General features: G+C 38.1%; 1 protein-coding gene across 9 annotated transcripts in view; it reads left to right on the forward strand.

Moving 5' to 3' along the window:
* gramd1bb (GRAM domain containing 1Bb) overlaps positions 1–26535 on the forward strand; it is a 169669-nt gene that overhangs the window by 70138 nt on the left and 72996 nt on the right. The window contains exons 1-2 of one of the 9 annotated variants that reach the window (XM_036149457.1): positions 2369–2655; positions 8594–8637. The exons of 7 other annotated variants lie outside the window; for them this stretch is intronic. In XM_036149457.1, the coding sequence (XP_036005350.1) occupies positions 2641–2655; positions 8594–8637 (59 nt within the window). In that variant the 5' untranslated portion in view covers positions 2369–2640. Of the gene's footprint in view, positions 1–2368; positions 2656–8593; positions 8638–26535 lie in introns of those variants that run through there. One more of the 9 variants, XM_036149458.1, reaches the window with a different exon arrangement.

Below are 26535 nucleotides of genomic sequence, written 5' to 3' on the forward strand. Positions count from 1 at the left end.
ATTAAATATATTAGGCATCATTTGTGCTGCTTTGTTTCGAATTGGCTCAATAATGAACATATCGGCCACTTTTTAAATTAAGGGTATTTTTCAGACACCTATGAAAACCTACTTAAATTAATTGGTTTAATAAAGCTACCTGTAGCCAAATACTAAAGCTGTCTCTGGCTTTCAAATAATATTGACATTGATTCAATGCAAGTCAATTTTATATATAAATATATTTTAGAATTATTAGAGGCTGTATGAATCCGTCTTTGTGTTTTAGTCTATTTCTCATTTATGAGTCACACAGGATGTGCAAGTTCAATGTGTACTTAGAAAAACTGTAAATAATGTATGTAAAAAGCCCACTGCATTTATGTAAGGAGCAAGGTACAACTGCTTTTAGAAATTGCAGATTTTCTGACTCTTACCTTTATCTTTAAAATGTCAGTCTGTATGTATAGTGCCTTTCAAAAGTTTTCCACCTGTGGCGTTTTTATGTTTTGTTCAAAGTTTTGCGCCACTGTATTTACACAACATGCTTACAACTTTGTATATGTCTTATTATGAAGTAAACAACAAAAAGACAAAATAACAGAAAGCTTCAGCATGCATAACCTCGCATTGAGGTCTGGACTTTGAGACTTTGACTAGGATCTACGTATTTAAATGTTTCTCCTTAAAGCACTTGGGTGATCCTTTAGCAGCATACTCTGGGTCATTGTCCTGCTGGAAGGGGAACCATCTTTCCCAGTCGTATATCACAGGTAGACTTGCATAGGTTTTGCCTCAGAACATTCCTGTATTTATCCCCATAAATCTTTCCCTCAACTTGGACAAGTTTCCCAGTCCCTGCTACTGAAAAACATTGACACAGCATGATACTGCCACCACCATGTTTCACTGCAGCGATGTTGTTCTTGGAGTGTTGGATTTGGGCCAGACGTAGTTTTATCTTTTGTGACCAAAAAGTTTAATCTTAGTCTCATCTGACCAGAGCGCCTTCCTTCATATATTTGGGGAGGCATCCACTTGCTTTTTTGCAAACTCAAAACATTCATTCTTATATTCAACACTTGTTTCTGCCCACTATTCCAAAAAGCCCAGCTTTATGAAGTGTACAGCCTATTGTGGTCCTATGGACAGCTCCTCCAGTCTCTCCTGTGGAGCTTTGCAACTACTTCAAGGGTACCTTTGGTCTCTGCTCTTCCTCTCTTACTAATGTCCTACTTGTCTGGTCTGTTCTGGTGGGCAGCCCTCTCCTGGCTGGTGTGTTGTGGTATCATGTGCTTTTCATTCGGAGATGAATGTGATGGCGCTCCAGGGGAACAATAAATAACTGGACATTTCTTTATAACCCCGCCCTGACTTGTACTTCTCAACAACTTTGTCCCTGACTTGTTCGGAGAGATCCTTGGTCTTCATGGTTGGATTCCTCTTCTTTAGTGATGCTACAGCCTGTGGGGACTTTCAGAAATGTTGTGTTTATACTGACAGATCATGTGGCACCTACATTGCACACTTCAGGCATTTTATTTTATCACCAACTTAGACTATATTTTGCAGATCCATCACATAAAAAAAAACATTGCAGTTACAGGTTGGAATGTATCTAAATAGGTAAAAAGCCAAGAGGGGGTGAATACTTTTGCAAGGCACTGAACTCTGCCTCTATTCCAATGTCAGCATGTTCTGCCTTCCTAGTTGCTGGATTATTGATCATTGCCTGTGACTTGAGATATAGGTCCCCAGTGATGGAGATCAGCATAATGTGATCCTACTTTTAACTTTGTGCCAGAAGCTCCAGAAAAAAAAAAATGAGATCTGGCATATTAGATAAAATGAAATTCTTGAAATACGCCCACTTCTGGCTGCGGATGTGTTTTGAATGAAGAAAGAATGTGCAATGCAACCCTACAAGGATAGTGATGATTAAGGTGAATTTATGTTGTTGTTTTGCACAATTAGGTCATCGACTTTGCAAGCATCGCTATATCTGCAAGATTAATTTTGTCGCCGCTCCCACTTCTACGTATTCTTGTGCATACTTGTACATTTTCATGTCGTCATTGAAGAGCCGATGCGGCTCATCGGAGAGATGCTATGATGCAGGACACACGAAAACATGCCTGGAGTACAATGAATGCAGTAGATACGAGGAGAAGGGACGGAGAAAGTGATGGTGAGCGAGGGGGGAGGGTGAAGGATAAAGACGGGAAGGACCACCCTCATCGAGCGGAGTCACTCTCAGGGAGCCTACCAAAACGGCCTTCCCACACACACACCACAGCCGACCAGCCAATCAGATCCACCGCAGCGGTGACCCAATCCTCCCTCGTACAACTGCTCATCCATGGCTCAGCAAAGCAGATGTGAGGTGAAAGAGTAGGATGCACGCCTGTGCACCACCTGGACTGAAAGCAGAAAATTGGGTGTGATTCATTTGTGTGGAGCAGCGGCAGTCCGACCGCTGCTGGAATTATGAGCAGGGGAAAGAAATTCATCACCCTTTCAGCCTAAGCAAACTGTGCTTTGTGAGCAGAGATTTAGGCTTAACAAGTGCGGTAGTGAAAGTCTGAGGTATTATCTTCACAGTGATTGAAGAGAGGCCATGAGAGCCAGGAGAGAGGCCAGGATGGTGTCTGCCTGTTCACCATGCACAAACATAAGGTCAGCCGCTTTTCTTACCTGCCTTAATACGAAGAACGTCATCTCTACCACGCATGACAGATAAGGGGGCATGAAATGACTCACAAATCAGTTCATGGCAACATTCAGTCACCAGAGGATGACTTCTAACTTTTCTTAGATTATTAAAAAGAGATTTTCATGTTGAATTGTCAAATAGGTTGCAAATTGTAGACTTGGACTAAGTTGTTTCAAAATAATTTTATTATCTGCTGGTTTAAGGGATAATGAAGTTTAGATCTAGTTTCCTCCAACCAGGTTTCATGACCTAAACGTTCCCCCTTATATTACCCAGCTGTGGCCTTTTGTCGTTGACCTTTTCTATGAAAATGTGCTTCCTCTGTGTCTGTACTCTCCAGCCTTTTAAATACCAATTGGATTTTTTTTCCCGGAAGTTGCTCTAGCTTTTAAACGACTAGATCAACCTTTCGTGAAGCTGGTTGCCGTTGCTGTATTGTGGTTTTATTCGTCTTGCTTTGTGCCGAAAGCACTGCTGATGCATGAGATTTAAATAGCTTTTTTTCCACCGTGTGTTTTATGTAATAGGGGGGAAAAAATGAGTCAAACTGATTAATAAATGCATCAGTCATCCATAATCGGATGAATGCAGGGATGTCCTGCTCCAGTCTACGCCTATACACAGACACATTTGTGCAGAGAGGATTTTCCAACTAGCCTTTTAGACCCTGATCTGCTCTCTGCTCCCAGGGTCCATTAAAGGTAATTCAGTTAGATTTACAGAGCCTGTCAAGCGGGATGCTGGGCAGCCCTGAGACTAATTTATTTTACCTTCAGGTAACTGTCTCTATGCTCCTCAATAATAAATTCTTAACAATGGTCTTCACTTCCGAAGGAGGTACCTAAACCTGAAGCCATTTCGGACTTTTTATGTTCGTGATCAGTCAATAAATGCTTTCCTTTCTTGAAATATGGAGCAAAACCAGTGGACAAAGTAGACTGTTGTCAGTATATCTAAAACATAAATAAATTATACAATTTTATCGTTTGGGGCATCAGTAGCAACATGAACATGAACTGAAATTTAGAAATATCTGCCTGCAGTCTAAAAGGAGTATACTTTGAAATGTAGACCATTTCCTCACCACTAACTCCTTGTTTAGTTAATAGTCAGTTGATAAGTATTAAATAAACTATAAATAAAACTAAAAAAGGGAAGGGGCACAATGACTCCTGGCATTATTACTTCTCCATGATGCCATCTGTGTGATCGCAGTCAGATGGCCTCTACAAGCTAGACAGTGAGACTGAACATCCAGCATATTCCACTTTATGATTGGCTTGATCCTTCCTGGGTTCTGGTTCACTAAAACATCCTTATTACCTTCCTCTCACAAAATCAAACAAATTCAATCAATTCTACCAATTCTGCTAAGAATGGAGGTCAAAGCCATAATTAGAGTGTTGGCACCATAAAATGTGATGTGGAGGTGGAACTTTGTGTCTCTTCACTAAATATCAGTCGGGTTGTTCATACATATTTAAGTCTGTATAAATGCAAGAAGTGCAGCCTTCTGCAGCCAAGATGGTTTTGTGGTCAGAAGGATGATTCATACTTTTTTATTAAAAGCCTCCAACCCGTATATGTAGACCTCTGGCCAGAACTGTGAATCTATGACTTTTTTCCCTGTAAGGTTTTAATAAAAACAAGCAGTGGTGGTGAGTACCTCAATGGAAAAAAGAAATGGAAATTTTGAATAGTTCCATCTTAATAAAGAGGATCAATAAAGTTGTATTTCCAAGCAAATATCAAAATCCCACCACCCAAAATGTTGTGTTATTTTGTTATTTATGCTTGTTTAGGCTTATTGGATCAATATAACGTTGGCATCAATGCCGCCTTTATATTTTAAATAGTGATTAAACACAATTATTGTATACTTGTAACTGTTACACTTAGATGACTTGTCTATTTTTTTTTCTGTGTCCCATTAAAGTTTTGATATATCTCATTCCCAATATGCAACTAATCTGTTATTTTCTTTTTTTTAAGCAGTTTAAGAAACACTGAATCAATTTCCGATTTTACTATGAACACCAGATGTAGAAAATCGAGTGTGTAACTATCCTCAGATGGTTGACTCCTTTATCTACCCACTCTTTTTTTAATGAACTGACTCAACTAATTTAAAGGTAGTTTCTTTTTAGTATTTTCATTTCAAATAGAAACTTTTTCTGCCTGACAGTATGAACCGAGTGGCAAATGTCCTGTAGTATCGGTGCCTTGGTTCTGAGGCAGCTGTGTGAGCCACGCTGAAGGTGGTTCATTATGTACTCCTCTCTGTAGATCTGTCTGTCATTGGCACACCCACTTACTGCCTTTGTAAAGAGCTTGTTTTCATGCTGGGTGGACATCTGCCTCACTGCAGCATTACAGAATGAGATATGTGCCAGGCACATATGCTGTTTAATGATATAAACACTAAATATAGCAATTTCTTTGTTTTTCAGCAGTTCTGTCTGCAGTCAGAGCTAAAGTAGAAGCCAGATTTGTTCTTTGCGCACGGGAGTAATAATAGAATAAAAATGTAGGGGTTCCTGTCGACAAGTCATTAATCTGTCAGTTATCACATGGAGTGCAAATTGAGGCATCTAAACGGCTGTATGTGGCCATTGCTGCAGGGACAAGTAACCAGACATAATAAAGCTAATTATGCACAGTATGTCTGGATTAGCCACGTCACTTTGAATGAAGCAAGCTGAATCTGAGCGGGCCTTGCGTCTACACTCAGCAAGTCACCACTGATGACTAACCGTAGCGGTTCTGGTTACTCACCGGATGTTCATCAGCAAAAGGATCCCACTGAATTTGTTGGTCCGCAACCCAGCATTGCAATCCTATACCAAGGTGCAGAAATATTCATACTTTCTGAACTTTTTTAACCTTTTTTCGCTACAACCACAAGCTCCGGAGTATTATTTTTCCAGATTTTATGTGATAGACCAACACAAAGCTGCAGATATTTGTGCTGTGTTTCTAAATATAATATATAATAATATCTAAGTCATTTTTACTGTATAATTTATGTAGACCCTATAGTCTAAGGCCCCTGTAACACTTCTTCTCGGCTGCTGCCCTCAGGGGTCACCACACTATTATAAGATTTTTTTTTTTTGTTTATCTGTTTAAAAAATAAAGCTGCTTCGGCTCTCTGTTGAATTCCAATCATAGACTATGTAATACCAATAATGAGCCAGAAGATGGTGGTAGCATTGATGTTAACTACAGTAAAATGAAAAAAGGAAGATCCTGAGAATGGCTAAAGCTGTGCTTGGCTTATAATTATCTCCAAACAGCTATTGCTTACAGAAGCCGAGAAAAGAAAAATTATCACGCTGGAAATCCAAGCTTATTATTTTGTTCTAAATAAATCACTAATGGGATCAAACTAACCAGCTCCATTAAGCCCTAGTGTTCATCTAAAGGTCAGAATTACAGCTGAGGTTTAATTTCTGCTTGTTCTAGTTTTAAGTTTGTTTTAGTAGAATTCTAACAGATGAATTTTACCAGTGTGTCCGGTGTGCTTCACAACACCGTGTCCTGTCAGGGTCATCTTGTCATTCCATTACATAAATCAGTCAGTTAATCAGTAGATGATCCTTTCTCTCCATCATCTTAATCAATTCTTGGCTAATATCTTGCGGATTGTTAACATAATTTAAAGCTCTTAAATACACCTTGTGGGTGGATTTATGCTGTACAAAAGATTATTCACAGACATCGTTGGTAGTTGGATCAGAGACACACAAGCTGCATTTCTGTTTATCATCAAATGGTGGTTACGGAAATAAATTTGCTTAATGGAAAAAAGCCAACTTCGGGGGGAAAAACTCATGACTTTTGATAACAGGTTTTTGGATAAAGTGGTTTTCCGGCAACATCGAAAATGGTGTATTTTGCAAAACTGATTTTTCGCATCACAGTCATATGTCATAAGTCATATGATCCATAGCTGTTCTGTAATATCGAAATCGTTTTTCGGGAAACTGACTACAATTTCCCAAAAACGGCATGTAGTGGCTCCCAAGCAAGAGGGGCATGTCGCTGCAACACCTCAATAAGATACTGGCAATTCCTCTGATGGCTGATGGTGAGCGCTAGCGCCGGGCCTGAAATGTGAATATCTCATGTAAGTGTTTACATCCGTCGCCGGCATGTTTTTTAATGAGTTATTGCATGGACAAAACTATTCACATTTGATTTTAATTGCATTTCTTATTTAATGGAAATGTCGGAATTGCGGAGTTGTGGGGTTTTTTTTAATCGAAAGCGGAACATCAACAAACTTGTGCGCACATTTATAATGGAAACGCAGCTTGTGACACCTTTAATGTTAACAAAGATTCCTCCGTTGACTTCTATGAATAATATAATTTTCGACATCCCCTTTTTATTGAATGTAACTAGAAACAGATCAATTATATATATTTTTTTAATTGATACTCTCCTGCTGAGAGATGGTTCTCTTATGTCCTATCAGAAACCAACTTATTGATAAAATGAAAATAAGTTAAACGTAAATATAGCAGGGCTATGAATAACTTTGGCTTTAACTGTTATCATTATAAAAATAATTGAGTCAGGAATGAGTTAATGGCCTGAAGGGCTTTTCAAATGAACCTATCATATCATATAATATGATTGCGTCTTACATTTTTTAAATATTTTGCTCAAACACAAGTAATTCCCCAAGCTATAGTTTTTTATAAGTTATTTATATTTATACTTAACAGGATCCTCAGTTCCTTTACAAGCTAGAAATCTGCTTGTAGCTTGTCATTAGAGAAGGAAATGCAGCAATCAGACTCCTTGCTTTTGTTTCAACTCAATTAAGCAGCATAAATGCACTGGTATTAGCTAATTGAACTTTACTTTCAGCAGGTACTTTTTTCACTTCATTTCTATCAATGAGAAATGATGAAATTTGATTAGCTCACAGAGCAGCTGCAAAAAGGTACTTCTTGACAGCTGCTGTGAAACTCAGTCGGGGGGGTGGAGAAGTGGGAAGAAATTGCTCTCGCTGCATTAACAGGTGCCACCGCCAAAAGAAATTGATTGAATAGGCGGAGGAGTGGTTGAGGACTTCTGGGTTGCAGTGATTCATGGTACGTGTGGGCGCTCTGTGAGTCGCTGGAGACAATCGAAAGGGCAGGACTGCCCGCTGGAAGCCCAGTGGTTTTTACATTTTCACATTCAAGCAGCTTTAAGCCTTGTGACTTGCAAACGCGTTTATGTTTTGTGTTGTTTCCTCAGTCTGGAATTTGACTGTGGTTCTCATGTATTCAAATTTGAGTTTGTCATTTATATTCAGATCTTGGTCCCGTTGCAGCAAATGTCTTACCGAACAAAAGCTTATTTTCACATGCTACAGAAGAGTCAGGAAAAATGACTGATGCCTTGTGCAGAATGACAGTCATGCCATAGGTGCTACTTTAAAGGAAAACTTTATCAGTAGACACACCATAAAAATTTTTCCTTTTTTTATGCGTACACCTCTTCATCTTCTTGCAACCTGATTATCAAACACCTGAGAAATATGTTAATACAACAACTACCTCTTACTCAGTGAGGTGAAACTTAACAAGTGAGGTTTATATCTTGAACCTGTTGCTTTTCTTTCTTAGCAAACATGAAAGAGATATTTTTTCAACATTCTACAGCAAAATCATTCAATTCTAGCCAATCAAATGCTCCTTACCTTTTTATCAGACAACAGATGATCGATTTCAAAATGATGTTATCTTGAGAACATTTTAATATTATTGTTTTTCCTTCCATCATCTTTGGTACTTTTTTTTTTAGATACATAAGAGTTTGAGAGCGGTTGTCTTGAAGACAATCACATATGAACAATCCAAGTAGCCAAGCTATTTATTTCCTCTTCTCTACCTTCACTGATAGGCCAAGCAAAAGAAGTGGAAGAAAGTGATATGGAAACCTAAAAGGTAGGCTATAACTCAACAAGCGTAAGACACTTCACACAAATGAGACAGTTTAACTTGGATCTTTGTGCTTCATTAACGTGAAGACAATTACGGATGCAGACTCACTATACCACATTGAGAATAAACTCTTATCTTTTCATAGCGTTGAGATTGCTTTAGTATTGAGATGTCTTATATGAAAATGTAGTTTTAACTACAACTACTAACTCGGGGAGTTGTCTTGGCATGAAACCTAGAAGAAGAATCTGCCAACTACTTCTCCCTGGCCTCACATTTCACTGAGCAAGATCCACAAGCAAAGCTGCTGATGCATCATTCACTGATACACTCTCAGCATTGTCCTTTGCGAGAGCACATCTGCGTAATGTGAAACTAAATTTGTTTTAGCTTCAGTATAACTCCTGAAGGGATGTAAATCTTATCTGGTGAAGCACTGATTTGAATCATAAGAACAGGTTGTTATATGGAGATAAAACAATTTTTTTAGAATACTATGTACTACATAAAGTACAACAAACGTCTTTGGTTTACGTATTTTGTTTCATCGCTGTAGGTTAAATATAACTTCTCAATCCTCTAGTTTGTTTGTAAGGGTATGAAACATCATGCTGCAGATGATTCCTTATTGTACCTGAAGCAGTCGGGTAACAAACTACCAAAGCTGGTAGAATTCAGAATGATAGAGGAGAAAAGACCATAACCTGCTAAATCTACAAGCAACGTTGTTACTATTTTCTATTGGGATTCGCCATTTGACTGATTGAAGTGGGCAATGCACAGTCTTTGAGATCTGCCTTAGGCCCAGACTGATACTTTGGACAACCATTATCCTTAACATGAATCTCTCTTTGGTTTTTTGGTCTTACTCATATTTTCGTGCATGTCTTGTGTTATTCAAAGAGGCGACTTTGCTGCCAAAAAGCTAAAGCAGTGTAGAGTTAGTAAAAATAGCATACGGTCTATGTTTAGGTGTGGCGTAGCGTTGAGGCTTTATCTGCTAATGTTTTTGTGTCTGGCTGAAAATGGCATCAAAGAACCACATGTGTCTGTGAAGCAGCAGGTCGGTCTGCTCCTGACTTTGATGGTTGGGGCACCAGCTCTCAGGCAGCGGCTCTGACTTACTGGATGGAGGGGTCAATCGATATCTCTCCAACCATTCCCTCATCTCATCACTCTTCTTAAGCCAAACCTTTAATATAAAAGCTTTCCTCATTTCACCCTTGGAGTAAAAGATTTGTTGCCCCCTATTGCCACTGATGAATTTACTAACACAGAACTAAATACTAAGCCTTTTTTTTTTGGAATACTTGGTACAATTACTAGCTTCTTATTACTGTCGGATCATGTTATTGTGTAGGGAAATAGGCTTTATTTGTTTATTTATTTACCAAAGTAATTAGGAACAGTAAAAAAGTGACAATACAGAGGTGCATCTAAATAAGAGAATATGATTAAAAAAAAGTTCATGTATTTCAGAAATTTTACTCAAATTTATTACACAGACTGGTATATTTAAAGTAGTAATTTCTCTTGATTTTGTTGATTCATTATTAGGACTTGCAGCATACATTTGCCAACATTTGCTTTCTCAGATAATTTGTCTATCACACTACAGTAATGAAACAAATGAAAAGATTTTTAAGAAAGACAGCAGCCGATTTACACAACGTTAGAAAAACTAGGCAATATGTATGATTGTACAAGCAAACACCCCAGAGAACCTAAAATGTGTGCAAACGGACATTAGCATCTGTGAGATATTGTGAATGATTCTTGATCAGATCAAGAGCCCATAGAACCAGTAGCATGTGGATAAACAGCTTTGTTGTGAGCAGCAGCGATTATAAAGTCTAGCAGCAGCTGGGAGGAACAACCTGTGGAAGCGCTCCTTTGAGCATCTAGGATGCAGCAGTCTGTCATTGAAAGAGCTCTCCAGCTCTGCAACAGCTCCATGCATGGGGCTGGAGATGTTGTCAATCAGTGATGCTACAGTGGCTTGCAAAGGTATTCACACCCTTTCAACTCTTCCATATTTTGTCACTTCACAACCACAAACATAAATTTATTTTATTGGAATCTTATGTGAAAGAGCAACACAATGTGGTATACCATTGCGAAGGTAAAAGAAAATTATACATGATTTAAAATATTTAGTAAAAATAAAAAACTGAAAAGTGTGGGGTGCAAAAGTATTTAGCCTCCTTTACTCTGGCTGCAACCAATTTCCTTCAGAAGTTGCCTAATGATTGCAAATGACTAAATAGAGTCCACCCGTGTGTACAAATACAGCTGTTTTTGTGACGGCCTCAGAGGTTGGTTAAGAGAACATTGGGGAGCAAACAGCATCATTAAGTCTAAGGAATACACCAGACAAGTCAGGGATAAAATTGTGGAGAAGTCTGAAGCAGGCTTAGGCTGTAAAACAATTTCCCAAGCTTTTAGCATTTCATGGTGCACTGTTCAATCCACCAACTGGAAATGGAAAGAGTATGGCACAACTGTAAACCTACCAAGACATGCCAGAAGCCATGTTAGGGATACAGCAAAAATTTGGAAGAAGGTGCTATGGTCAAACTAGACCAAAATTGAACTTTTTGGTCAAAATCCAAAACTCAATGTGTGGTGGAGAGCTAACACTGCACACCATCCCCACTGTCAAATATGGTGGTGGCAGCATCATGCTCTGGGGGTGCTTCTCTTCAGCAGGGACAGGGAAGATGGTCAGAGGTGATGGGATGATGAATGGAGACAGACGCCATGTAATCTTTGAAGAAAACCTATTGGGATTCTCTAAAAGACTTGAGACTGGGGCGTAGGTTCAGTAAGACAATGACCTTAAACATAAAATGCCATACACGTGTTTGACCATATATGGAAAACCGGTCAAACATGGGCCCCTGACACCACTTTCCCCCTCCATCCACACCTCTATTCTCAGCCAAACACTCCAGTGCAAATCCATCATTATGGCTAGTGGACGTATTTGTGTTGCAGGATGTCGGACAGGCGAGTCCTAAGCTGACCAATGGTTTTAACCTGGCGGCACAATTAAACACAATGGGATTGAAATAAATAGCCACATAGATTGCTCGCTCTGGCTGCACTTACACAGCTCGCCTCCTACACTGCCAGAACACAGGTATATGCAGTATTTTTACCACCTTGCCGCAGCGGAGAACACGCTGCCAGTACAGCCGCAGAACGGAAACGTAATGTAGCTGGCTGCCAGCTCTTCACCTCTGTGACTGCTTACAAACACGCCTTCTTTACATTTGACACCATTTGGAAATGAAATAAACTTACGGGTAATGACAGCGTTGTGGTCGCCACCTTCTGTGTTTGTACAGAAATGTTTTTTTTTAAATCTGTTTGTTCAAAAAACCAACTCTTCAGCAACTCTTCTGTGTTTTGTCACGTCCTTTTATCAGCTCCCCTTTTTAGTAACCGCTGTGAAGTTAGTTTGAGGTCGAATATAGGATGTTAGTCGTCTGCGGCTTCAGCGGGGACTGCGTCCTGTTCAAGCCGACACAGGGAGGCTGAGCTGGGGCTGCCGCTGTTTGCTTTATGGTGTGCTCTGGTTGGAGAATATGAATAGTGCACAACAGACCATATTAAACCCTCAAAACCTCAGAAAATTTTCATTTATTGTCATAGCCCCTTTAATGATACGATAATGAATTGAGTTGCACCTGTCTGTAAGTTTTTTTTTTTGAATGCAACTTCTATTTTATCACAGAAATCGTTTTTAAACCTCTTCAGAGTTGTACATTATTTATGATTTATGAGGAAACTCAGCATTGGATGACTCATCTAATATTGAACGGGGAGCACAGGTAAAAGCTTCCCAAAAGCAACTCTGGCAAACGGGCTGTGTTACAGTAGGTCTGGCTATGGACTAAATCTTGAGAGATCAGCGAAACCTGATCTATGCTTCTGCTGCCATCATTTCTCTGTTAAAGGCAGCTGGGTGCTGCTTGAAAAGCTCAGGGTCAGGGAGGCAATGAGTCACTGATGTCTCGTTTGATAACAACCGCTCCGGTTGGAACTGGAAATGTCATTCTTGTTGTTTGCAGCTAGTAGTTTCATTAATTCATTGAAGCTTAAGGCCGTAACAAACGCTTCTCCATTGCTGATTGAACCAACACATAAACAATATATTTAAATGTTTTTTTGGATGGCATCACATTATATTTCTGGTATCAGATCTATGTTTTAGATTGGTCAATCGTCAGCTTTCTCTGAAGCTTTGGCCACACTGCACAATTTTTTTTGCCTTGTTTTTACACTTATTCCCAGTCGGGGAAAGTCAGCGTCTGCCTGCACTAGTTCTGGTCAGTTGGCAGGGCTAGTCTGCACAGAAATCTGTTAGTGTGGGAGGAGGTGAAGACTGGAGTTTGCAAGTGTGTGAGGTGAACCCACCAAACCCGAATTTAGTCGCTGTCAAACCAACATGTTGGCAATTCTTTAGGTGGATCTGGACGCAGGGGGTGGTGTGAACAGATTACCGATCCAAAATGCAAAAGCATGTTGCTGGGAATGCCGCAGCAACTGCGAGCGGACGTTTTCACTTATGTTTATTTGCCTGGTCCAGCCCAAACATTAGAAATATTTTTTTAGAATAAAGCAAACAATCACAGTCATTCCAAAGCCCACAAACAACCTCAAATAAATTTTCAAAACTCTCAACACGAGCATAAGAAAAATACAGAGAAACCTTCAAATTGTGTACACTTATGTTAAACGTGACCTATTTTAAACTGTATCTCTTTTATTTTATGGGGGTGTTGGACAGAAAAATAACCTGTACAAGTTCTGACAATACTTTCTATTACTGCCACCTACAGGCATGTCTGTTGCAGCCTGTCACCGCTGTGAGAGTTTGGTGCGTTCAGTTGGCTTTGGTTGGTCAGAAAAGTCCCGTACTTTGTGATAAAGCAGCAAGTGCAGTTGATAAGTGTGCGATCCCCTGTCTTTCAAAAAAAAACTGTTCAAACGCCTTTCAAAATCTGTCAAGACTGGGAAGGTTGTGTAGTGTGTCTGTCTTACTGTGCTTCTATCACGCGTTTGAATTGAAAATATGTAGCTTCAAGTAAACATCACTCCAGTATTGCCGACCTACACATTTGACACGGGAGCATACACACTTTAGGTATTTATTTTCGGAACATGTCGAAAATAAATAGCAGCCATTGTTATGACCGTCACAACTCCTGATCCCACAGTATGCACCACTGCAATGAAATGTTAAATAGTCGAAGTGGTTACAACTAACAGCAGATTGACCTACAGTTTGATTAATTAATCTAATAATTCATTGACCACCTGGGGGCACTCATGGACCAATGATCCATTGTTTCCAGATGATCAGGTTTTGTTTTTATTTGGCAAAAAACCTAGATGCTGACCTAAGACCAGCAGTTACATCCCCTTTCTTGATGTTGAACACTGCATGCATGTACCCAGATATTTACAGATGATATTTTAAAACCATGCTTCACCAATGTTTACTGTGTTGATTTTTTTTACTCATCAACTCATTGAATCTTTAAAAATTACAATTTTAACATTCTTACATTTTGTTATTGTTAGATATATCTTTTTCACTTTTCTGGTAAACCACATTTATTCAAAGCAATATATTAAAACATTGATATTGTACTTTTTGGTAGCAAGACAAATTTCAGCAACAAGGCAATTTGAAGTTGGACTACAAACTTAATCTTATACTGTTTCAATCAACTACAAAAGTTTAAATTGAACATTAACCATCAAAGGCAACTCTACACAAATAGGTTTTTACCCTTGATTTAAAGGAACTCTGGGTTTCAGCACTTTTACAGTTTTCTGGTAGTCTTTAACCAGATAAATGGAGCATAAGAACTAAATGCTGCTTCTCCATCTCTGGTTCTGGTTCTGCAAAGTAACCTGGAGCCAGAATACCTTAGTGGTCTGGAGGGTGTATACACTGATACACACACACAAGCCTGTGGTGTATTTAGGTGCTAAGCCATTCACGGATTTATAAACTAACAAAAGTATTTTAATGTCTATTCTCTGAGATACAGGGAGCCAGTGTAAGGACTTTAGAACTGGGGTGATGTATTCTACTTTCTTAGTCTTAGTGAGGACGCGGGCAGCAGCGTTCTGGATCAGCTGCAGCTGTCTGGTCCACTTTTTAGGAGACCTGTGAAAACACAGTTGCAGTAATCAATTTGACTAAAAATAAACGCATGGATTAGTTTTTCCAGATCCTGTTGAGGCATCAGTCCTTTAATACTGGAAATGTTCTTCAGGTGATAGAAGGCCGACTTTGTTATTGTGTTTAGATGCCTGTGAAAGTTCAGGTCTGAGTCCATCAGTACTCCTAGATGTTGGGCCTAAACAGTGGTTTCTAGCTGAAGCAGCTGAACCTGTGAGCTAACTTTTGATTGCTCCTCTGTTGGTGCAAAAATTATTAATTCAGTTTTGATTTTATTCAACTGTCAATTGTTTTGCCATGATTACGTCTAAGCATTTGCTCAGCACTTGAAGGGGTTCATAGTGACATGGTCATCCCAGAAAATGGTGTTGTCAATAGATTTTGTAGCACATGCTTGTTTCAAGCATTTATTTATGATTTATCAGAAGTCTCGAAATAATCTAATTTCAACAATGAATGGTCAGAGGCCCGCTGAGAAACACCTTGACATTTGGACCTTAAATATTATTTGGCAGATAAAAATAAATCCTCCCTCAATACTTCTGCTTTTTCCTTGACGTCACCCAAGGCTCCAGTGTGTACTGTGAGTTTTTCCAGGGTCGGCCTCTCTTTTATGATCTCTAGAATACTCTCTAAGATACCAGACACCAGGTTACATTGAACAGTATTTTCCTAGTTACAGAAGTGTTTAATCCTATTTACAGCTTTACAGTTGTTTTTTTTGTTTTTGTTTTCAAGCACCTCAAAATTTAAACATTGTATAAATAAGACAAACTAATACTTTACATTGTTTTCATCTGTGTTGTCGCCAGTGAAAGTACACGACAATACTACATTACTACTACTACTACTGGCTTATGGGTTTTTTTTTTTTTTGTTTTTTTTAGCTATACCAGTTATAGTGTGTTTGAACATGGATGAAGACATCAGTTTTGTTCATCTAGTGCCGAAAGGTGGACAAACATTTTAAACCATGGGTCACATCCACTTTTAAAGTTTGACAGATGGGTATGGCCAGCATCAGGTGGATGGAAAGCGTTTTGTTCACATATCTTTCTAATACATGTTTGATCAGACACAATATTTTCCTTTATTATTATGTGAAACTGTTATCTGTGTATTTGGGTTTGTTTATTAGTTATGTTGTATATTTTATGCCGCTGTCTTGGCCAGATCAATCCTGGAAAAGAGATTTGAATCTCAATAAGTTTTGTCCTGGTTAAAGGATGGTACTACAAATACTTATTAGTCCACACAATGTCGAAATTAACGTGTATTACCGTACATGTAAAAAGCATTAAAATATAATATACATTCCTTTTTAGTGGGAACAGTATGGTTGATCACCCTTTTTTGATTATGCATCAAAGTCCAGTGTCAGTTTGGTTGTGGCAATTCTTAGTGTTGATCTGAGGTGCTTATGAGTGGATCTGTGGGGTGCTTTGTTGATGTCCATCATACTAAAAGTCTGCTCACTCACAAAGTTGGAGCCAAACAACACCAGTATCCTCTTTTCCATCTTCTGTATAAATCTCATCCAGTTCTGGGGAGTTATACTTTTCCTTTCCAAGTGCAACTCCTCTGCTGTTTCAGAATCTTGTGAGAAGGGAAATGACACCAGCTGAAGAAACGTTAAAATTTTTTCCAAATCAGAGAATCAATTGCATAATTCTCCATGCAATTCCTCCAGTGATTTCCTGTTTTTGTTTTCAACATGTTCTTTTAGCAATGCAAGTGCACGATGAGCAAAAGATTTACCTGACATTTGTCCTGAAAATACAGTAGAGTCAACTTTGAAGGCTGTCACGTTAGTGTACATTGCACGTACTGATCTTTCATGTTGAGTTTGTTCACGTGTGCCAGAAAGTCCACAGCAAAGGGAGATCCACACAGCCAATCCATACCACTTGGCTCAGGAAAATCATCAGCTTTCTCAAGAAATTGCAAAAATCAGATAATCGGCTCTTTAGCTCCCAAATTTCTTGACATCCTTGCCCAAACTTAACCAGCAGACGTGAGAGTGCTAAAGCAAGTATTGGTGATCTGTATAAACAAATAAAAGAATGACCGTCAGGGGTGATTGCTGTGAGAAGATGTGCAACAGGAATCTCATCCATAATCTGGACAGTTCTGTACCAAGGTGGCTGGATTAAAAAGCACAAAGGGCTGTAAATGACCCAGAGGTCTGCTGTAGTGATTTAGCACGGCATTTTAACATCCATTTGTTAGGGACAAAACACAAAATGACAGAACTCAGGTTTTTTCACGTAACTTTTTTTAACCCTTACCTTTTTTGCTCTATAATGAAAAACTATTCCATATGTATGAATACAATGTTTAAAATTTTGGGTGAGCAGTCAAAAATAAGGCTTGTGGGGAACTGGTCATTATAGTGTTCCTTACTGTCTTCCCAGTACAAGACTTGTCACTTTACACAGCGTGAGCAACAGTTAGTGAGGTGCAGGTGGACAGGAGCTGTCCTAACCTGATTGATCAGCAATATTTCCTGGTAATTTGCTGAAGAAGCACATTTTTGAAATCTCATGTGACATGACATAAATAACATTTGTTTGTCTGACTGAGTTGTATTCCTGCTAAGGTCAGTCTCAGTCAGAGTGATGGATATTACATTCTGCACATAAATATTTAGAGACAAATAAAATATTTAATCTGGTTGTCCTTTTATAGCTGTGAATCACACTTTTTTTCAAGCGGTTGAAGGGGTCTGTCATCCTATCTTAAGAGGAAGAACTGCTTGGGACGGAATGATTATACGTTTTTGGCCATTGTTTTTCAGTATACTCCTCAAACATTTGACTTTGAAAAAAACAGCCAAAAGGTTTGCCATACTATTACTATGTTTGTAATTTTTTTCATGGCTATTGTAAAATTTCTTATTAAAGTCAAGTACTATATATAGTGAGTAGAATATTTGGCAATTGGTAAAAGACTTAATTAATAATTGAGGGGTTTAATTTGTGATTTTCTCTGAAAGGTTAAATTAATAGAAGGACAGATGTATGGTTTATAGAATAGAAAGATTGAACAATGTATTCCACAGCATAGTATCAATATAAACTGAACTAAACAGCTTGTATTAAAACATACAAATACGAATATTAATACTGAACATAAACCATCAAGTTTTCCTGTATTAAAGTTAATGTCGTGTTAGCTTACACAGAAGGAAAACATTTCTGGATAAAATATTAATGGCCAGTTCATTAACAATGTTGTCTTAATCAACTGCAGACATTACAAAAAAAAAGAAAATTACAAAAAAAACTACAGACTTATATAACAGACACAGATGCAGAATTTCTTGCTATTGGCTAAGCAACTGATGACTGACTTTACCTGCTTCAGTCACCAACAACAACCTAACTTGATCTTGTCTGTTTGTTTATCTTCATTATGGTTCCAAACGGCTAACATTTAGTTTCATCTTTCAAGCACATTTTCAGCCAAGGGTCAAACAAGGTACAACACTCCCCACTCAAATATATAATGTTGTCTTTTTCATGTTTGACCATCATTGCATGTGTTAAGTAGAGATGCTAGTCAGGCTTTTACTCTATAGTGCTGATTACCTTCCACATAACACATGCAAAATAATGCCGTTTTTTTTTCATTAATCCAAAAGAAAAGAAAGGAAATACATGATCATGACCATTTATGCATCAAAGATTTCATCCCTAACTTATCAGATTTATATTAAACTAAAAAACAAGTAAATCAAAGGGCACGCTGCTGTTTGATGCATTCATAAATGAACAATTGGAGGTGTTCTTGGTTGTGATGCGTTTTCTCAACAAATGTGACAATCAGCAGACTACCTGATTCTTCAAGAAGCAATGATGTACTGAGTACAAAACAGATGTAAGCCAATATGTTGCGGTAAGGAAAGTTAATGTTCTTTGTTTTACTCTCTGTGTGAGCCAACATTTACAGGAAAATCTGTTTTGCTGACGCAGCCACAAACTTTAAATAATAGCTACTTTTTGAAGCACATTGAGATGACGTGATAGTTTCCAGGAACAGCTCCATTGTTGAACTGCTATGCCTCTATCAACAACATAATTTACTGGCAGAATTATCCTTATCAGTCTGCGGTGGGGGATGAAGTCAAAATCCAAATTTTAAACATCTATGCATGTCTTTGCTGTCTTTTCCTCTAGAGTTCAAGTAAACATCTGAATATCAACAATTACATGGTCCCGTTTATTTCAAGAGACTCTGATGTGTCAGCCAGTTTGCTTAGGTCAGCATGTTGCAACTCATCACATCAGTATTTTTTTTTCTTATGTTGTTGCAATGAGGACTCTTTTTCTCCCGAACTAAAAAACTGCTTCGTTTTTTTGTCCTGTGTTGAAATAAAATTTTGTTTTATTAATCATTTATATTATCTTTTATATTGACAGTTTAATAGGTCATGCAGTCAAAATGACATTATTGGGGAAAACAAACTTTGGGCATGACAATTTAAGTTAGGTCAGGGAAGTTTTATACTGGTGGTCCTATAGTTTATATGTAGATGTATTAGAAATGCTTGCAAAAAAACAGTCTGCACTAATTTAAAATGAAATCTTTCATTGGTATAGGTACTGGGTCCTGTCGCTATCAAAAGTTTAGCTTATTAGAAATAAATGTCAAACCTAAGAAATCCATTTTAAATTCTACGGACACTGCATACTTATCCTGCATTAACATAATGTTTGTTGTCTATTATTGTTTTACTTATTTTACTTGATTTATTGATAAAGCACTTTAAAACAACCGCAGCTTCAACAGGGTGTGGCACATGTTTAAAACAAGAAACAATGGAAACAAAGTACAAGGAAAGAACAATAAGAACAAACAGTTAATACAATAAAACAAATAAGCATCTAACAGCATTGCTAGTTTTCTGCCCTTACTTCATTAATAGTAAGAGGATTATTAGCAGAGTCCCTTTCTCGCCTTATCTTTTTGCAAATCCTGTTCTTTCTAATTCCGTGGTTTATTTAGTAAGGATGGGTGTGTGTGCGTTGGAGGTTTGTTGTTAGAGAAACACTGACCTATTTTTGGGCCGCTTGCTGCAGCAGAAATAGGAAGTAATGCCTTTTTTTAAGGCAGCCCTGTAATGTCAGCACATTTTGTACTTTTTTGTCGTAGCACATGTGACCGGCCAACAGAAGGCCATCTGTATTTTACTTTATAGTTTGTTTTTCTATCAGGGAGCAGAGTTTGTCACCTTAGCATTAAATATATCTGGCCCTTGCAGTGTTGCCATGGAATATGAATTTTATTGGCACGTTATTTTATTCTCTAGTCACCTTTTCACCTCACTCAAATGTTTGCCATGTATCTTTGAATTTATTAGATTTGCTGATATTGCATCCAGAGCTGGAGTCTGCTATATATCACCGCTTGATGTTTGCGTATGTTTTTTGTTGTTTTTTCTTAGAGGCAGATGTCACATAATTGCCTGACTTATATCTTGCCTCCTGAAATCTCTTTTTGTGTAAATTGTTCTCTGTCTCTACCCGTGATGAACTGGCAACCTTTCCAGGCTCTACTCTGCCTCATGCACTTTGATCACTGGAGATAGGCAGAGCCACACACGATGAGCATTAAGCGGGTATAGAAAATGGATGAATAGATGAATGAATATTTATCCTGAGATTAAGAAAACAAAGAGATGCGATCAGATCAGATCACTGTGTTTTTGTGGACTTTTACTGGATGGATTTTCAGCCAACATACATACATTTCCCAGCTGTTACTGATTTCTGACTCTAATATAAGTCCAATCTGCAATGCCTAATGCTCAATTTCAACTGAATATGATTTTGTCTCTACACGTTCTTTGATTCAGGTATGTCTTTTAAATCAAGTACTCTATTAAAGAATAACAATATTATCCAAATTTGTGGAGTGCTGCATATGTCCCTGACTTCTATTTGATTTTCTTTTATTCTCGTAAAAGTGCGTCAAAATACATGCTTTTCATTGGAGACTGAAAAACTTAGGAGCTGTTAGCTTTTATGCATTTAATAAATAGGAAAAAATGTCAGCATTTTCAGTATTTGACCTGCCGATCATCAGTCAGAGCCAATAAAGGGAACATCGGCAAAACTGTAGTCTCAGCCAATTTGTAGGCGTGTCTCTTGTTTTATTTGTGTCTGACAGGAACATTGTTTTATTGCAGCCAAAGGTGCTGTGATTGTGTCACGGGCACAGAGAGGCAACTGCCTAAAGTTTAAAAATGCTAAAGGAGAAAGAAAGAATGGCTTTAACAAGCAGTCACAGTTAAGGAGACAAGCTGAAGGTTATGTCACAAAATCCAACTTCCTATCAAGTAACCGTTATAGGAAACCAGACCTTTTGAGTTACAATCTGTTTCTCAGGGAGGGCTGATGCATTTATTTAAACAGGAACTGGATTAGGCCTAACAGACTACAATAAGTATTTGAAAGGCTGAGGTGCTTGCCAATTTTATAACCATAGGGAAGGCAAGAAAATGCCTTACCATGGGCTCTTTGTGTTTATCTTATACACAAATCACACACAAAAAGTCAAACACAAAGCAACCTGTATAATCATATTAGATAATTGTTTCATCTTTAACGCTATACCCTTTGAAATGGTCAGGTCATCTCTGATAAGGATAATGAAAATTTAAGCCTTTTTAAATGCTTGCTTTTCTTCTCTTTTGCATTGTTTTTTGCATATGAATGCACTTTTCTCTCCCATCACTGTGACCTTGACAACCTGTATTATCCAACACAGTCAATTCATCAATAATCAAGCTGCCCGCCAGCAACATGACCACCCATTCATTTCTGTGACAGCATGGGAATTATAAATCATATCCTTGTTCTTTTGTGGAAAACGGCTGAAATTACAATCTGTGTTGTGTTAAAGAGCAAAGAACGTCTGTCAGGTAGAATGAGGGAGGCAAACTCAACCAGCCTGTCCACTCCCACAAAGCAGTGTAGAAGGATTATTCCAGATTATCTGCCAATGCTATTCTTGGACATAAATGCAAAAACATCTCTGGAGCACACAGGGATTCAGGGTATATGCTGGGGAAAAAAAGAAATGATCATTTGCATGACTTGTTTTGTGATACATAGTTTTTCTAATTGCCCAGTATCTGTCTCACATAATTGAGTTGATTAAGAGGAAAACCGGGTATATAGAATGATTAATTGTTTCCAAAAGGCAAATACCAGAATAAATCATATCAAAGTCTGATGTATGGGTGCTATAGATGATTTTTTTGTCTATCCACTGTATGTCGTTTGGCTAAATTACTTGCAGGATCAGTGTAAATGCTAGTATAGATGTGCATTTTATCTTTTTAAATAAAATAACCAGGATCAACATAATTTCAGTGAAATTAGTTGCAACTGAATTTATTTTTACATAAGGTAACCACAGTGTACCTTATATAAACTCTTGTCTTTGTTATAAAAAAAATAAAAAAAAATAAAAATATATATATAGACCATGTTATTACTTCAGCCAGCAGGTGGTATCATTGAGTATAAACCGCTCTGACTATTGAACTTGACGCTAAAGGAGCTGTCCATTCAGCACTATGAAGCATTCTTCAGGATAAGGCCCTGAAAAAGACTGAGGTAATATCACAGATGAAAGGCTGGGAAATTAGCAATGCAAAATACTTTCAGGTTATACATTTTAATTAAGACAGTAAATTTTAAACATTTTGAGTAGTTAAGATTCCTTTTACAGTCAGCCTTGATGCATTGCAACTGAAACAAATCTCTATTGGCTGCATTGTTTCTCACCACATTATATATCCTCCATAATTTCTCAAAAATACAGGGCTGTGAAAAGTGTTTTCCCCCTTATAGATTTGTTATTGTTTTGCTTTTATCTCCCACTTAACTGTTTCAGATCATCAAATGCTGGATAACAATAACCTGAGGGAATACAATAAGCGGCTTTAAAATTCTGATTTTATTCTTTAAGGGAAACAGCTGGCCCTGTTGAAAAACGTAATTGCTCCCTAAACCACTTTTGTGCCACTTTTGGCAGCAACAACTGACATCAACAGATTTTGTGATAACTGGCAATAAGTCTTTTTTAGAACCACTCTCAGGTTTTTATACCACCATGTTAGAGGGCTTTCGAGTTTGAAGGGCGTTTTTAAGCTCATTCTACAGTATCTGACCCAAAAAACCCAAAAGTCCAGACTTTTGGTTAGGTCATTCCAAAACTTCATTCTGCTTTTTTAGTCATTCTGAGGTGGCCTTGCTACTATGGTTTGGATCATTGTTCTGCCAAAGTGTGATTGGTCTTCAGGTGCTGTTCTAAACATTCTCCTGCAGGTGTTCTTCAGGTCTTTACGAAGCAAAGTAGCCCCAAACCCTTACACTTGTCACCACCATGTTTAGCTGTCACTGTGATGGTCTGTTTCTGTAAGGCTGTGTTAGGTTTAAAGGACATGCGCCTTCCTAAAAGTTCTACTTTTCTCTCCTCAGTCCACATAGTATTTCGCCAAAGTCATGGGGACCATCAAGATGTTTATTGGGAAATTTGAGACTGGTCTCCATGTTCTTTTGTTGCCAGCATTTGTTTTGGCCTTTGAACTGTCCTCTGGGTGCACAATTACCCAATCTCTTTCCTTACTATTGAATCATTAACTTTTGCCTAACCTGAAGCAGTGTGGCTTGCACTGTTTTAGATGACCTCTTAACTAAATTGTTAATGCGCTCTTGGAGTAATTTTGGTTTGCTCGCCTTTCCTGGTAAACGTTCACCAATCCCAAAGTCGTGGAAATGGGTTTGTTACCCTTATCAGACTTCCTACCAGTTTTTAATTTTTTTAATGATGTGTCGCTTTTTGAGGTATTTTAGCTGTTAGAGAGGTTCTTGTTTAGTTATGTATCATGTGTGCAGGCGTGGGTTTGTCTTGTGAAATTAATCCCAGCTCTCGAAAAAATGTTTAATCTTGGTAAATTATGATTTCACAAGAGGAGCAATTACTTTTCTTAGAGGTTAAGGTTGGTTTGGATAGCAGAAATTTATTCCCGCAATATTTCACAGTTATTGCTAATATCTTTGTATCCTGCACTATCACTATAATTTTTACTTTTTTTCTATTTTTATGGGATTCAGAATGAATAGAATGTCACGGTGACCCTTCCCCCTGTTTTGTTTCATTTGTTTTGGGTAATAACATTGATAGATATGGAGAGATCATGCCTCTTGTTGCCTCAGTCTCATTAGCTGAGAAGAGCTGGGTCAAGATGTTCTGCTTTCATTGGGTCGTGTTTTTACACATGAACTTTGTGATCTCCCTGGATGTTCCTAGAAATGATGACCACATGCTAACAATAGGCTCACTGCAGCTGGGAGTATTAGCTGTGCTCTGTTTGTTTTGTCCTAGCACAGGACTAGGTGAGCACCAGATGGGCTGTGTGTGAGGGGACTTGCTGTCATGTGTCTGTTATAATGTACAGGCTGTTGCACTCACAGCTGCACCCTGGGAGGACATTAGGGTGAGCTGTTACATCTTCCCATTTTGCGTCTCCCCTCTTTTCTCTTCTTGCAGTCATGCAACATTCATGGTAACCCAAGGGATTCAACAGTGGTGCCCAAGAATATAAAATGAGCATCCTCTATACTGTGTCTTCTAGGCTATTTAGTGGCATGGAGATGAAAGATCCACTCATTTCTTCAATGTGAGCAGCACCATGTTGACATTCATTAATAGTATGAAATTACACGAGGTCTTAAAATGTTATTGTTTCAAAACTTCTAAGAATTTCCATCATACAGTTTATCTTACATATGTTTTAAAGTCCATTTAGAAGTAAAAGAATGTGCCTGAAGGATTTCTCTAGTGGGGTGGAGAAAAGAGTGATTTTGCAATCCCCCCTCCCTCACTTGTTTCTGCATATTGCTGAACTGCCAGTTGGAAAAAGATCTGGCTATCCAAGCAGATCACGCAACTAATTAACAAAGTAGATAACTTTTTTTTACTTGTATTTCTTTATAAAGTACTGAATGGATAAAATATTTAATATTTGGGGTAATAAGCACATTTACTTGAAAAGTCTTTAGCCTATGTTTATTCCATATTTTTGCTTAAGCCTACATATTCCAAATAACACAGAGGTTTTATAGATACTATTATTTTAACTTTAGTAATAAATATGTTATATCAGTTCTGCAGCATCATTTTAGTCACAACATGCATTTTTGGTTAAAATTAAATTAAAATGTATAAACGAGAAGTAGCCATGACAACACAGTATATTATTTTGCTTAATAAGCATTTAGAAGATGTTTAACTTTTTATTATATATAATTAAATTATAGATAATGTTATTGTTACATTGATAATCATTGTATTATTTTATAGCAGTTGAAAAAATTGTTACTCAAATTGTAAATATATTCATACTGGCCCAGGCCATGTTTGTAATTTGGTATTACATTGATATAACTGTTTTTTTATTGTAAGAAGTATAGTATTTACATGAAATGCTCCTAATAATTTTAAACTGCTTAGATTTTATAAGAAGTTGAGGTAGAGCAAAAGGACGGCTGTGCTCACATCTTCAGGTTTTAGCTCTTTCGCTGCCTGACTTGCAGCAGGAACACACCACTGTATTCCCACACCACCCACTCTGCCTTAACATTGTCTTTTTTTTTGTTACAAGCCATTTCTCTCTAAGCCAGTCATCAACTCATCTTCTTAGAAAAATCAGCATCTGATAAAAGCTCTGTATGTGAATCAAACTCTGTGACTCAGCATTGAAAGCTCAATAATCATAATAAACAGAACTTTAAACAGGGCTCTAATAAAACTGCCCGTATTCACTAAGAGTCTTAAGAGTAAAGTGGTTTTAGGAAAATTTTTCATAGAATTTTACTTCAGTAGGATAAAAGTAAGTCACAAAGCAGCCTTGGCCTTAAGAGAGCTCCTAAAGAGAAAGAAAATGTCAAGAGTAGTGAGGAGGACATTTAGCGAGCCTACAGGTGTGTTCACACTGAACGTGAATGAAATAAATGGAGCGAGTGATTTACATGTTATCCTTATGTAAAGGCACCTTCAGGAGCAAATTAACTGTCCGTGATGCCAACAAGGCGTTTCAAGCAATATGAACGCCATGAATTTGGCGACTAGAGCGAAGCGAAATTTCGCTTGAGTTAAAAAAAAAATCTAAAATTTTCTGTCAATTTGCATCACAGTACGGGTGCTCCTTGTCCATTTATTTAAACACAAAATATTTTTTTTTGTTACGTATTTAGTCAATACATATATTTCTATCGAGCAATGATGGATTTACTGACCGATAATGCCTGCAGTTCTTGTGCCGAAGAGACATATGTCCACTGACGCGGGGCAGCAGCTCCCCATACTAGGACCTGGACAGATGGAAGTACAGCTGGAAGCTGTTTAGCTTGGTTCATGCTCCACACATTAGCGAGAGGTCGGCGCGGCCATGTAATGTCATTAAGGCTACTCCACGCACCGAGGAAGATTCCTAACTGCGCAGGACAGTCCCGTGTAGGAAAACATGGCGGACGGGCAAGTGCCCCTTCTAGTGGAGGTTCATAAATATTGACGTCTGTATTATTCGGCCCCAAAAGCTCACTGTGATCAACAAATAGTTAACAGTTCCTGGACAGAAATCACCGCCACTCTTGGAAGAACGTCGTTTGGGGGCCGCGGGATGC

This window comes from Fundulus heteroclitus, chromosome 18 (genome assembly GCF_011125445.2).
Source record: "Fundulus heteroclitus isolate FHET01 chromosome 18, MU-UCD_Fhet_4.1, whole genome shotgun sequence".
Taxonomy (NCBI): domain Eukaryota; kingdom Metazoa; phylum Chordata; class Actinopteri; order Cyprinodontiformes; family Fundulidae; genus Fundulus; species Fundulus heteroclitus.